At 42.4% G+C, this 15,270-nt stretch overlaps 1 protein-coding gene across 1 annotated transcript; it reads right to left on the bottom strand.

Moving 5' to 3' along the window:
- Positions 1-4,447: 4,447 nt before the first annotated feature.
- mxd3 (MAX dimerization protein 3) lies at positions 4,448-14,544 on the bottom strand. The gene is made up of 6 exons (XM_079630030.1): positions 14,319-14,544; positions 13,587-13,689; positions 12,663-12,692; positions 12,461-12,575; positions 8,152-8,317; positions 4,448-7,004 (listed from the first exon to the last, which is right to left on the bottom strand). Exons 1-6 carry the CDS (start codon positions 14,386-14,388, stop codon positions 6,889-6,891), a joined length of 600 nt encoding a protein of 199 aa, XP_079486156.1. The 5' UTR covers positions 14,389-14,544; the 3' UTR covers positions 4,448-6,888.
- Between the last annotated feature and the right edge of the window lie 726 nt (positions 14,545-15,270).

Below are 15,270 nucleotides of genomic sequence, written 5' to 3'. Positions count from 1 at the left end.
GTTGACAAAACCAATCCAACCGGGCTTCGTTGGTCCCATGATGCTGATCATCAACTTTCTCTGTTAACTCAGGCTTTTGATCCTGAGTTTAGGAGTGACATCAGTAGCGAACTATGGGGTTATTATTGTTGCAATATTCCAAATAAATAGATTAATATTCACAAATAAATGTAAAGAGATTCACAAAAATTATAAAATTCACAAATAAATAAAATGAGATTTGCAAATAAATAAAATGTTTACAAATGTTTTATTATTTTACAAACACAACTCTGCCTGACATTTATTTGTGAACCGCTTTCTGTGCATTTGTAAATCGCTGCACACATTTGTGAATCTTTAACTATTTATTTGTGAATTCGATACATTTTTGTGAATCTCTTTACATTTATTTGTGAATATTAATCTATTTATTTGGAATATTGCAACAATAATAACCCCATAGTGAACAGCCAATCACATGTTGAGAAGCAGTGAAACTCTGCGGTTCATTTCTCGCGAGAGAAGCAGCGCGATCACTTCTCTCTTCTGCAGAATATTACGAGATTGAAAATGTACACAACAATAAGAAAATAACTGTCTGTGAAAGAGGACAACTAAAAGAAGAAAGTCTTGCTACATCAGTGCAAGTAAAAGTTGTGAAGTTAGTTTATACAGTTGATAAAGGTATAGAGAGAAATGAACATTTAAGCTCACATGAAGTCATTTTATAGCTTTATCTATTGATTCTAAAGCGTATTTATATTATCTTCATATATTTATTCATTTAAACTGTGTAAAAATCATTGATAAACTAAAATTGTACGTGTGATTGATTAATAATTACATAAATAATATCTAAATCATACAATATTGTTATATATTACCAGGTTAGCTGTGGAGGAATGAACCGCTCGTTTTAAAATCTTCCTGGTCTGCTGACATTAGTCATGACATCTCCTTCAAACATTACAATGCTCAGGATAACTTTCGTTAACTTTGTAATAAGTAAATCCATTTAATCAGCTAATTACTCTTCCACAGCGATGCCACAAAACAACACGTAACATGCATGACGTCTGTGTTTACAAATTCGCTGTTTTATTGTTTACAGTCATGGAGAGAGGATAACTTACTCGGTTATGTACGTTACTAACGTACGCTAGCAGACGGTCGGTTAAGCCAGTCTGTCTGCTTCCTGACCTGAGCCCCAGATTGTCATGTTTGAGCTCTAGGACTATATGCCATATTACTAGAGAGAAGAGCAGCACTGTCCCAGGAGGGATGAATACCATCTCTTTTCAACAGGTCAGGTCTGCCCCAAAAACTTTTCCAATTGTCTATGAAATCTGTATTATTTTGCGGACACCAATTAGCCATTGAGTGAACACAATCTACTAACTATCTCATCACTCCGGCGAACAGGAAGGGGGCCAGAGCAAATTACAGTGCTTGACATCGTACTTGCGAGTTCACACACCTCTTTAATATTAATTTTGGTGATCTCCGACTGGCGGAGTCGAACATCATTAGTGCCGACGTGAATAATAATCTTAGAGAATTTACGTTTAGCATTAGCCAGCTCTTTTAAATTTGCTTTGATGTCAGGCGCTCTGGCTCCCGGCAAACATGTGACTATGGTGGCTGGTGTCTCTATTTTCACGTTCCGTGTGATCGAATCGCCAATTACTAGGTTGTAGTAACTAGTTCTGTCAATGTTGAAATCGGAACGGAAGAGCGGTGTTTTGTCCCGTGACTATAGCGTCGTACCGTCACCCATCTGCCCTGCTGCACGGCTCTACCGAACAATGTACAGTGTTCACTAAACTAGTCGCATCCAAAGCAGTATCTACAGCCCTTGCACTCTTACTATCCTCAATTAAAGTTTGGATGCGTGTCTCTAGTTCGGAAATCTTCTCCGTCAGCCTGACTGTCTCCTTGCATCTATCACATGTAAATCCTGTGCTGACAGAGAAAGCTACGCTATACATGACACATGAAGTGCAGGTGACAATAAGAGGAGAGGATGACATGATGACTTACCGTGTTTGTTGACTGGCGCGAGCAAATTAAATAAATAAAGAGCGCACAGATGGCACGCTAACAGGCTAGCGAAATACTAGCGTTTTGTGCTAGCAATGAATTAGACTGACAGGTTAATAGGTGATGGTGAGTAAGTTATATTTCGCTTAAACAACGGTGAATGATAGTAAACAGAGATTCAAAACAGAAAGATATACGAGGCTTACAGACGCAAAACAACTGAGCAACTCAGCAGTATCAACAAGGAAGTAGCGACTGTAAAACCCAGACTGGCTTAGCTATCTCTATAGCCCCCTTTGCTAGCAGGCTTATTATTTCGGTGCGAAGCCCGAATTGGTCTCGGCGCCTCGGCGTAACCCAGCTTTATAGTGTTCATTACCCAATTTGACACTTTGGGAATGGGCCCGTGTGGATAGGGGTTGAATGAAAATTGGGGATGGGCCGCCTAGCATGGGGGGACCTTTTCCCCGTGTTTTTTGCACACACTCAGTACAGGGCTGGCTCGCCGGGCCTCGGCTCGACTGATCTGAGATAGAGTGACAACTGGGGATCAGGGGCCACCTAGTGAAGGGGGACCGGTTACCCGGCTGTTGTGTGTTTGAAACATACTCTTTTTGTGCTTTATTTGGGTCGCTGTTAAAACAGCAGTTGTTTGTAGGAGTGCGTGCAGTGCAACTGCATTGACTACAGTAGAAAAATCTCCAGCCGCCAGAGCTAAACAGGGAGCCGCAAGATTTGAGCGAGTTATCTTTGAGGGTGGTCCGGCCGCGGCGAGACTCTCTTTTCTCTCCCGTTACTAGGAGGTCTTCGGAGGCTCAGGGTCCAACACAATCCTGGGTCGGGGGCCCTGTGGGCACTGCTAGCGATTAGCCGCTCGTGAGCGCTGCTGGGTATCAGCCGATGAGAGATCCGAGGCACTGGCTTCGCTAGCTGAGGAGGCGGCGTTCTTCTGGGTCGACTCGAAGCTGAACTGGAGCATTTGGGCAGAAAGTGCCGCATACCTGGGCCGAAGAGGCCAGTGCTGGAGACTGGCGAGTCGAGGAACGCTGTCTGTCCGCCTCCTTGATGTCAGTGAGGTTCAGCCCTCGAGCAGCTCGAGCTTGAGCAGTGGGCGGGCAGAGATGAGCGGCGACCGCTTCTTCGAGGGGAGGCAGCTTCTCGTACCCCTTTTCCGTTGCGGAAGCGGAAGAGCTTGTGCGCGCCGAGTAAGGGGCGCGCCATGATTTCGTCAGCTCTTCGTGCACCTCAGGAAAAATGGCGCTGGTTTGTGACGGGAGCCTGCTGGCGCCTGGGCAGAAACCATCCATCCAACCGGCTTTTAGTATTGCGTAGTCGCCGGATGGCCGCAGGAGGACAGCGACAGAAGAAAAGCGGCTTCCTCGAAGAGACGGCGGCGCTGGTCCGCTGCAGGTAAGGCTTGTTCCAGCTGCTTGGCTTGAAACGTCAAAGGTCGCTGAAGGAGATTAAATCTGATGCCATGGCGAAAATGGTCTGCTTTTATAGCGTAAGTCACGCCCATCGTGGCGGGCTCTGACGCGCTAGCTCCGGTTTGGTTCGCGTTTACAGTGTCCTTGTTACATGTGGTTACAATCAGCATTGGGGAAAGTTACTTTTACAAAATTGCGCTACTTCTTTAAAAAGTAACTAATTGTGCTAGTTACTTTTACATAACTTTTTCTCAGCGGCTGTGAGTGAGTGAGTGGAGGCGGGGGGCTAATTTGCATATTCATAGAACCACGAATACTAAATGCGGCAATGGTGTAGCTACATTCAAGCTGTTTTAAGGCATGAAGTAATTTTTCTCAAGGAAAAACGTTTAAATATGTAATTTTGTTGAGTTTTAATGGACACAATTTTTAAGATACTGGTTAATAAAATCAGATTAAATACAGTGTTATTTAGCATTTAATTATTACAGGTTTGCGGAATAATCTGAGTTTGCATTTCAGTTTTTATTATTTTCTATAAATACTGAATCCGTTTTGAGCAAGTGATACGATTATGCTTACATTTTTAGTCTAACAAGAGAGGAAACAATAGAGCTGTCAGTTAATACACGGGAAGCAAAGTTACTTATTGAAATAACTAACTCGCACTTTTTTTTTGCAAATTTTTAAGTAACGTGTTACTTTACTAGTTACTTAAAAGTAATCTGATTACATATTTACTCAAGTTACTAATAATTTGTTACTCCTAACAATAAATTATGCATAATTAAATGCAACTAACCCTATACTAATTACATGTAGTAATTAATATTACTCCATACTTAAATATATAATTACACTGTAAGATGAATTGTAACAATAATTTATAATAAACTGCAATATTCCATAACAAAATACAAGTGCTCACATTTTCTTCAGAAATAAGTTGAGTTTCAAATGTATAACGTATGCAAAAAAAAAAAAAATCACAAGTCAAATTAAATACATAAAATATTTATTTGTACAAAATGCTTATGTTGGTAAAAAATAATAAAATGCTACATATGGGTACAAGGAGAGACATAAATACAAAGGTGTTCCTGGTCCAATGACATACAAATCATTCATAAGGCTTTTGGTGTTCAGAACTGTATATACAATGTACATCTGTGTACATTAGCACAATTACTGTACAAACATCGAAAAACAAAAGGCATGTTCATAATAGTTTGCATAAATGACTGATATGAGCATATACTGAACAGTTGGCGAATACAGCCGGTGTATTTTGTCGAGACTACCAACACACTGAATTGCAGTTTAAAGGTGTGTACTAAAAACATGAGCAGACGAACACATCTTAGGGGGAAATGATGAAAATCCACTATACAAATTAAAAAATAAAATATAAAGACTAAAAAACACTTCACTGTTTTCTTTAGGGCTCAACATAAGCGTGTCGATGTGTGTGAACAGCACCAACTTCAGTTCACCAGTGAACCAAAGCACAGGACTAAACCAAGAAGCGTCACAGAGCAGATTATGATAAACTCACCTGTACCGTTACCCCGTAACACACCCGCGGAAGAGAGCTAACGCTTCATCTTACAGTGTCCTTGTTACGTGTACTTACCATAGTAACAACAGTACATTATGCATAATTACATGCAACTAACCCTATAGTGAGCACATGTAGTTAATATCACTCAGTGCTTAAATATGTAATTACACTGTAACAATGACACCTTAAAATAAAGTGTAATGAAAAGAAAATCAAATGCACTGCTGCAAAGGACAAAAGAAAGCATTAACGTATATACCCGAATATAAGACGACCCCCCCCATTTCCACTTATTTTTGGGACAAAAAGAGATTTTTGTGGAAAAAAATCTATTTTTCAACCGAAAATAATTTTATTTGAAAATTTCACTGATAATTAATTCCCTCTTCAAGCACGCGCACCTTTCTCTCTCTCTCTCTCTCTCTCTCTCTCTAGCACGCGCGGCACAGTGTTTTAATTCAGTTAAACACAGATATTATATTGCTTCTCTAATTTTACATGCAAGTATAGCCGAAATCACAGCACAGATATTGGGTCTCATTCACGAGCAGAACGAATGTGTGTGTAACTCGTGTGTAAAGTGGTTCTGGCGTAAATTTTCGGATTCATTAAAATGTTGGTATTTTCCAAATGTTAGTTTGTACGACAGAAATCTGCACCTGCTCCCGGCCACGCGGAAATATGCGTTTAACATCCGAACGTTTTGCTCAATAATAAGCTGCAGTTTAATTCACCTTAATACATATTTACACAGCATTTTGAACAAATATGATATATAGTAATTACATTCGGTGTTTCTTTTTACTGTTATTATGAGAGCCAGTGATAGCATCTGCAGACGGACACTTTAATCACATTATTAATTGCTCAATAGTGCTGGATATAGTTTTTCGAAGTGAACATTAGTTTCTTGCAGTCGAGCTTCATGTCGAACCGTTTTCTCTTCACTTCTGGGACTGTTCGATTAACAGATGAAACTCCAGGAACTGCGTCTGTAAGTTTTAGGACCGGATACGCCACTATGTATGAAATTGTATTGAAAATAAAATGTGGCGTTTTGAATGAACTTCTGATAATAAAATATGATCTGATAATGAGAATTTTTGCTTTTGAGAAGACATGTTGAAATCCTTCGTTTGGTGTCATAATGTGATGCCCATATATGGTTGTCAGTCGGATTTAATGGGCGGGGTTTATGCTAATTGAGAATGAGCGTGCACGCGCGTCACATTTACGACTGATTGGAATTCATAACACACACACACACACGTGTCTTAACATCTTGGAAGGGAAAGCTGGTTTTGTCTTAATGGGTCGAGTTTCAGTCACTATTTCATATTCATTCGTTCTTTCTCCCTTTCCCCCGTGATTTTGTCTATATCGCGAATATAAGACGACCCCCCATTTTTCAGAACAAAAACCTCGTCTTATATTCGGGTATATACGGTACTTCCTTCTGAACGCAGCGTTGAATTAGCCTCCCCCAAATTTTAGATATATTTTTCAATTAGAAAGTAACAGCATCAAAAATGCATGGACATAATCTGCAATCTCACACATTAGGAACAACACACATCTAGAGAGACTGCGCAAGTGCTCATGCGTATGCTTTGTGCAACGTATCAAAACTCGGGATTAAATAAGCCGGACTGAAGCGTGTAAGTGCAAGCCGATGGGAGCGGGTCCAGCGCACCGGACCTCCTCGCCGCGCGCGGCCTCCAGAGTGTGTGTGTGCTAGAGCACCATAACGCCGGCGGTGTGGAGACAACACCGCGCGGGATATATTCCAGTCGTGCTCAGGAGACGTCTGCTGATGTTGTCAGAGTCAGAGACATAAGGCTGTTCTGTGATGAAGAAGATGATGAAGAGGAGCATCAGTCATAACCAGGAGTGGTCAGATGTAGAGTAGCTGTGGTCCACTCCAGCGTGAGCCGAGACCAGGCCGTCACACTCCAGCGTCCACACCATGCTCTCCACATCGATCTCCACGTCCTCTGCAAACACACACACACACACACACACACAGATCAGTGTTACACACTCAAACACACTCTCCACATCGATCTCCACGTCCTCTGCAAACACACACACACACACACACACACAGATCAGTGTTACACACTCAAACACACTCTCCACATCGATCTCCACGTCCTCTGCAAACACACACACACACACACAGATCAGTGTTACACACTCAAACACACGCTCCACATCGATCTCCACGTCCTCTGCAAACACACACACACACACACACACACAGATCAGTGTTACACACTCAAACACACTCTCCACATCAATCTCCACGTCCTCTGCAAACACACACACACACACACACAGAGATCAGTGTTACACACTCTCCACATCGATCTCCACGTCCTCTGCAAACACACACACACACACAGATCAGTGTTACACACTCAAACACACTCTCCACATCGATCTCCACGTCCTCTGCAAACACACACACACACACACACACACACACAGATCAGTGTTACACACTCAAACACACTCTCCACATCGATCTCCACGTCCTCTGCAAACACACACACACACACACACACACAGATCAGTGTTACACACTCAAACACACTCTCCACATCAATCTCCACGTCCTCTGCAAACACACACACACACACACAGATCAGTGTTACACACTCAAACACACTCTCCACATCGATCTCCACGTCCTCTGCAAACACACACACACACACACACACACAGATCAGTGTTACACACTCTCCACATCGATCTCCACGTCCTCTGCAGACACACACACACACAGATCAGTGTTACACACACACTCTCCACATCGATCTCCACGTCCTCTGCAAACACACACACACAGATATTTTGGTCTTCAACACGTCCTGTCAGTCAGTTAGCAGGAGTGTTCGCTAGTTTGCTAAAGCTAGGAAGAGTCAGGACATTAATGTAACTCAGATTGTGCTCGTCACACACACCTAGGATGGCTTGAGGGCGAGTAAATCATGGGCTAATGTTCATTTTAAAGTGAACTACTCCTTGTTTAAATCAGCAGCCCTGAATAAACACGTGACCCTGAAAGCGCAAGTATGACCCCGGTGAGCTGTGAGTGTGTGTGAGCTGTGAGTGTGTGTGTGTGTGTGAGATGATCACCTCTCTCCGAGTCGGATCTCTCCGAGGACACGGTGGAGCCCAGGCTGTCGTTCCTCATGCGCTCGGATCCGCCCTGCAGTTTCTCCAGTCGCGTGCGCAACTCTCTCTGCTCCCAGCGCAGACGGCCCTTCAGCAGCTCCGAGCGCTCGTCCTGCTCCTGCAGCTTCTGCGCACACACACACACACACACACACACGCTCAGTAAACCTCTGCTGCATCGCCAGGATCAGGCATATGTAATGGGGCAAAATAGCATTGTTTGCTGTCAGACACATGGGTTATGTCACTGTTTAGCAACATTAATGCACGCCTCCTCCTGAAGTGACGCGCCGCGTGCAGTGCATTATTTTCAAGCCGCATCCTCGCTTCATTCTCAAATGTTACTGTTTGCTAAAGTGGTGTAGAACTATATATGAAACTATGACTGGGGAATCAGCACACGCAGTCGGCTCTCCACAGTAAAGCGGCGTGTTGCTGCCGGATCCTCCTCTTTGTTTACTTCGGGAGTTCTGTTGGGATTTTCCCGCACGTTAATTGGCTTTATGCACAGCTGCACTACTTCCTGAACTTCAGCCAGCTCCTTTGTTTCCTGTCTGCCATTATTGGACAAACTGATTAATCCAGGTGTGCCTGACCAACAACAATAATCAGACACACCTGGATTAATCAGTTTGTCCAATAATGGCAGACAGGAAACAAAGGAGCTGGCTGAAGTTCAGGAAGTAGTGCAGCTGTGCATAAAGCCCATTCGGACAATCGAAGTGCAGTTATGAAAAGACCCATCTGGCCAACGAGTGATGTGGATGTTGTGCATTACACCGTATCCTAACTACACACGGCGCGCGATAAATGTGTCTTTTCCGTGCTAATCAGAGTAGTTGTGCTAACCAGCCGCGACGACTCTACTTTAGAAACGGTTTGTATTTTTCTGTGACGTCATCGCGCTGGAACAACAAACACAAAGTGTGCCGATGATAATCTCAGGCACTGTTTATGTGCTTTATTTAAAGGGGTGGTTTACTGCTTTTTTTCTTTGCATGATTGTGTTTATGGGGTGCAATATAACATGTCTTCGTCTTTTTTTTATTTTTTTAAGCCTTATTTTTCATAAATTTGACCTTTATTGTAAGCCGCTTTCTCCTCTGTCATTTGAACGACCGGTTGACTTCCTGATTCTATGAAACCACTCCCTCAGAAACAGGCATGGGCTCAGATTGGTTAGCTGGGCCGGTGTGTTGTAATTGGCTAAACTGCGTAGTGCACGTTCTCCGGAAACTTCACGCCCATCACCTTTACGGGCGAAAGTTGCATGTGCTCCGGTCAAATGTAAATAATGGTGTCAATACTGCCGTCAGTTTGAGCCAGAATCAGACCCAGAAAGCGGCAATGAAGAGAGTCAAGCAGAACCTCCCCAAACACTCTTACAAAACGTTTCTGAATGGTATTTTTTTTATTAAATTATTATTCTATTATTATATAATAATTTCGATACGCTGTTACTTGAAAATGCCACTGCTGACACTTGTTAGCTTTTGAGATACGGGTTTCTCCTGATTAAACATTTAATATAACTGAATAAATGACTGAGTAATACCGCAGCTGAAGTTTGCTGTTGCGATTACATATATATTTTTAAACTTTATACACGTTTGTCTTATACACACAAAATAGCATCGAACTAACTGGCTAGCTACTATAAACAAACAGCTTTGGCATTGGTTTACGTTCTTGATCAAATCGAAAAATTACTTCATAAAGTATATATGGAAAATACATTTACAAAATTAGTACATAATTACAAATTGCAGGTTCAAAATGTTTGTACGCGTTTGTCATAGACACACGAAATAGCATAACTAAGTGGCTAATGCGAGCGCTGGCATTTGTTTACGTCCCTGATAAAACTAAAACATTACTTCTGAAATTATACATGCAAATACATTTAGAATGATTAAGTCTTACTTACAGGTTGTGGCCCAACAACGGCTGCCTCTGGTTTTAAAGTTGGAACTGCTTCATGTTTTAGTCACAGTTTCTTGTTTAATCCGGCATTGAATTCGTGGAGATTCTGGAAGCTGTCTTCCGTAAAATGCGCAGCACAGAGAGCTACGATTACTTTTCAGGAACATAATAAAACAGAAATTTTAGCCATTGTTGACGAACTACAGCGTCCATAGGAAGCCCGAGCACAGAAGACCTGACAGCTGGGTGAGAATAACACACTTTCGACGGCATGGCTACAGCTCTCCACTATAACTCTTCCTCTTCCACGAAGCCGCAGAAATATGGCCACGCCCCATTTTTTTTGCTTATTGCGGAGGGAGGGTTGATGTAAATGTATGGGTTAGCTACGTATAAAACCCGGGAAGTATCTCGTTGTAGTCCCATTCGAGTCGTTTTTGTAGGCATTAAACTTCCTGATTTTTAAAAGACGATATCTCTGCTTACGTTGAACTTTCAGCACAGCAACTTTGCAGATACTGTTCATGCACCAACAGCAACATTACACACTATTTAAAATGAAAAAAGTGAAATCGCAATCAACCACCCCTTTAATGTTAAAAGCGTGTCGTGTGACTGTGAATATCATTTAGTGCTCCAGCTTTGAGCTGTAAAAGCAACACTGGAGAATTCACCTCAGATCTTGAGATTAAACAAATGGAAACAAGAACGTTCAAACTGTGAACAAACAAGTGTATTATTTGACAAATATTGTTTTAGTCACTCAGTAGCCTATGAATTTTAAATATTTGTGGATTTGATTATGTAGCTACTTATCCATTCTCGCCGCGAGACTCCGCCCACACGCTGTTCTGATTGGCTATGCACTCACCACGAGACTCCGCCCACATGCTGTTCTGATTGGCTATGCACTCACCACGAGACTCCGCCCACACGCTGTTCTGATTGGCTGTGCACTCGCCGCGAGACTCCGCCCACACGCTGTTCTGATTGGCTATGCACTCACCACGAGACTCCGCCCACACACTGTTCTGATTGGCTGTGCACTCGCCGCGAGACTCCGCCCACACGCTGTTCTGATTGGCTATGCACTCACCACGAGACTCCGCCCACACGCTGTTCTGATTGGCTATGCACTCACCACGAGACTCCACCCACACGCTGTTCTGATTGGCTGTGCACTCGCCGCGAGACTCCACCCACACGCTGTTCTGATTGGCCATACACTCACTGCGAGACTCCGCCCACACGCTGTTCTGATTGGCCGTGCACTAGCCGCGAGACTCCGCCCACACGCTGTTCTGATTGGCCGCGCACTCTGCGAGACTCCGCCCACAAGCTGTTCTGATTAGCCGTGCACTCGCCGCGAGACTCCGCCCAGACGCTGTTCTGATTGGCTGTGCATTCGTCGCGAGACTCCACCCACATGCTGTTCTGATTGGCCGTGCACTCACCATGAGACTCCGCCCACACGTTGTTTTGATTGGCTGTGCACTTGCTGCGAGACTCCGCCCACACGCTGTTCTGATTGGCTGTGCACTCGCCGTGAGACTCCGCCCACACACTGTTCTGATTGGCTGTGCACTCACCGTGAGACTCCGCCCACATGTTGTTTTGATTGGCTGTGCACTCGCCTGAGACTCCGCCCACACACTGTTCTGATTGGCTGTGGGTTTTGATTGAATTTTACGCATCTCACAGTTGCGTCTAGTGTGGACAGAATTATTTGTCGCTGGATCTTATCGCATCGCGTCTGGTTAGGACTCGGTGTTAGACTGTCAATTTATTTAGCATATTTTTGCTGCTACTGTTAAATGGGTTTATGTTCTCTGCATTTGAACCATAGACTGTAAAACAAATATGTTCGCAGTGTGTGTGACGTCACCCGTAGTGTTTCTGAAGAGCGTTTTTGAAGCCCAAAGTGGGCGGAGCCTGATAATCAAACATGTACAAGCTAGGCGGATTAGCTGAGGTGACGCTAACAGACAAACAGCTAGTAGTGACATCAGAGCAATCCACCTGTCACTCAAGTGGACACGCCCTTAATTATGCAGAACTTTTAGGCTTAATATCATTTAAACGGATGAGATATAAAAATATTCACCCCCTCACAGTCGTCATGAAGGGCAACATTAGCTTTATAGACCAGAACCACTTTCTGCACCCGGCTGTAAACATGTTTATTTCTGCTGTAAAGTTGGGCATTTTAACATGCGGGTCTATGGGATTGAGTCTCTAGTGGCCAGTGGAGGAACTGCAGTGTAATCACTCAGTGTCGGACTCGAGAGAGAGACCGGGAGGTTCTGCTCGGCCTGATGACTGTCAGTGTGTGGGAGAACCGGCTCACCTTGATGTGCAGCTGGGCTTGTCTGAGCAGGTTAAGGGTTGTGTTCCTCGCAGAGTCAGAGGACAGAGGAACCTGCTCCTTCAGCTGATCCAGGCAGTGTCTCAGCTGAGCTCTCCTACACACACACACACACCTACATGAAGCATTTCAAATTCAGAACAACAACAGGATCGCAAGTGGAGTGAGAGTAAAGCGTGGTTACCTGTGTTTCTCCAACTCATTGTGAACAGACCTGAAAACAGAAACAAATAGCTTTATTTTTTGCCATAGTTGTTCATATGAAGGAAATATCAGAGATTTATTTTCATAGGATCTGTGCAATTACTATTAACCTTTGTTAACCCCAAAAATGAACATTTGGAACAAGGTGAGACTGAATAAGGACAGAAGGAGCGTCCCAATTCATGTACAGTCGTATTCAGACTCCAACATTTCTCACATTATCAGTTTATATTCACTTTAGTTATGAAAATGGTGATAAAATATGACGAAGTTATGAACTCAGTGGATATCTGACAGGTTTTGTCCGTCTGGTAAATTTAACTACACAATTAGATAACACCAGTTTAGCTCAACCAGTGACCAAGCAATGCTTCATTGTGTTCAGTGTGTGTGTGTGTTCAGTGTGTGTGTGAAAAGAGCATTAGCAGTTAAAGAAGAAACTCTTCAGCAGAACATGATCCGCTCAAAGTGTCAATCATTTCTGGTCCCAAATTTTATATAATGTCACTGGTAGTCTCTGTATGAAGAGTTTATGTGTATAATATGTCACAGTTTACTTTATTTTGCTCTCCTCACTCACATAAATGAACTATAGTGTCCTGCACACACTAGTGAAACAATATCTGGTGTCTGAATAATGTTTGGTTTGTCTGCACTTCTGCACTTGCTGTGTTTTGTAGTGTGAGAAACATGTTCACATTGAAAACCATTAAGAAGTTGACTGTAAATATCCCAATGCACTTAATTAACCGAACAATTAAGTGCATGCACAGTCTAAATAATCATGCATTTACATAACAGAGCAAAAGTGAATGATCGGAGTACAATAACTTAAATATTTTATGAATATCAACGATCTCGTTGATCAATAGTTGTACATTAACTAAGTAGATCTGTCACTCACCTGCTGTTCCCGGGGGAAAGGCTCTTTGACTTCTGCTTTTTTCTCTTATCTGAATCTCCTTTACTGTAGAAGGGAAGCACTGAGGCATAACCGTGCTCAGCCTCTGAAAATATACAATACATACAGCATACTTCCTTTCATGCAGGATCCATAAACACAAGCTTGAAATCAGACATTTTAGACATTCACACTGACACTTGACTGATTATACATCGAGAAACAGCGGGAGTCTGCTCTCATCAAATCAGCTGTGTATGTGTGTGTGTGTGTGTGTGTGTGTGAGCGCTTTCTGATTTTGGCGCCATCGAACTACTTGACATTTTTGAAATCAACGCGTTCCATTCTGTGCAGTGTATCCGTTACCCGTGACGTGTTTTTTGATACATTGTAACGTTAACTCGCTTTAGAATAACGGCAGCGCTGCTACATTTTCAAATGTGTGACGATTTCGCGCCTTATTGTGTACAATACAGAACTGAAATGTAGGTCACAAGAGCCAAACACAACAATATCAGCGATAAAAGCTCTTTTCACCACTCTACAAACACACACAATACACATGTGCAACGAAGAAAACACTCCTAAAACCTAGATGAAGAATTACTCAGTGCAAATATTAACGAAGGTGTATAAAAACACACACACACACACACACACACACTCAGTCAGACTGTCCGAAACGGCTTCGGTTTCAATGCAAACAACCCGAGAAGGAAACAACGCGACTCATACCTCTCTCCTTGCGCTCCAGATACTCCGCTGCCTGCAGGAGCACTTGGATGTTGCACGAATTCACCTCCATTTCTGACAAACAATGTAATATTTTGAAAGCGCCGAGAGCGACACGGATCTATTGATCTACAGTGGAGAGAGAGCTCGGCTGACGGCTGATCCAGCGCGCCACGTCATCACGCGTCACGCGCGTCACGCCCTCCTCCACGCTCGCGCGACCGCTCCCTCCTCACACACACAAACAACCGGTGTTTATCGGTATCTTCTTCAAATAAAGCCGATGACAGCTTACACTAGAGATTAGGGGCACATATTATTTCACACACACACTCGTGAAGTGAACTCAAACTGATCGATCACGGGACAAAAATTAGGACTTTTATTTTGACACTCGTTTTCGACGCTCTTTAGATCCATACACTGTGAAGTCTAGATTAGAACAGCGCAAAAATAGGCATAAAATCGCATATAACTGCAAACATATGTTGGTAACACTTTACAATACGGTTAATTAGTTAACATTAGTTACCTACCTTAGTTAACATTAACTAAGTATGAACAATACGTCTTCGGCATTTATTAATCTTAGTTAATATTCATTTTAACATTTACTAATACGTAATTAAAATCAAAGGTTGTATTTGTTAACATTAGTTAATGCACTAATGTGAACTAACATTATTAAACAATGAACAGCGGTATTATTATTTACTAACATCAACAAAGATTAATAAATACAGACAGTAACAAATGTATTGCTCATTGTTAGTTAATACATTAACTAATGTTAACTAATGAACCTTACTGTAAAGTGTTACCCACATTTTAAACAATTATATTTAGCTTGAACTAAAAAATAATAGAAATTGAATGGAATCAAAATAAATAATTCTGATAAAATACAAATTCATTAACGTAAATTAAAATTATACAAAATAATTAATAATTAAGT

The sequence above is a fragment of the Phoxinus phoxinus genome, assembly GCF_949152265.1.
Source record: "Phoxinus phoxinus genome assembly, chromosome: 12".
NCBI classification, from domain to species: Eukaryota; Metazoa; Chordata; class Actinopteri; order Cypriniformes; family Leuciscidae; genus Phoxinus; species Phoxinus phoxinus.
The sequence above is the reverse complement of the archived record's forward strand: the minus strand, read 5'-3'. Positions and strand labels throughout refer to the sequence as shown.

Bases quoted from the DNA above. Each gene is read 5' to 3' on its own strand.
- mxd3 (XM_079630030.1), bottom strand. From the start codon at position 14,388: ATGGAGGTGAATTCGTGCAACATCCAAGTGCTCCTGCAGGCAGCGGAG. The intron at 8,318-12,460 runs GTGAGCCGGTTC...GTGTGTGCGCAG, and splicing joins AAGCCCAGCTGCACATCAAG to AAGCTGCAGGAGCAGGACGA. The intron at 7,005-8,151 runs GTGATCATCTCA...GTGTGTTTGCAG, and splicing joins GAGATCCGACTCGGAGAGAG to AGGACGTGGAGATCGATGTG.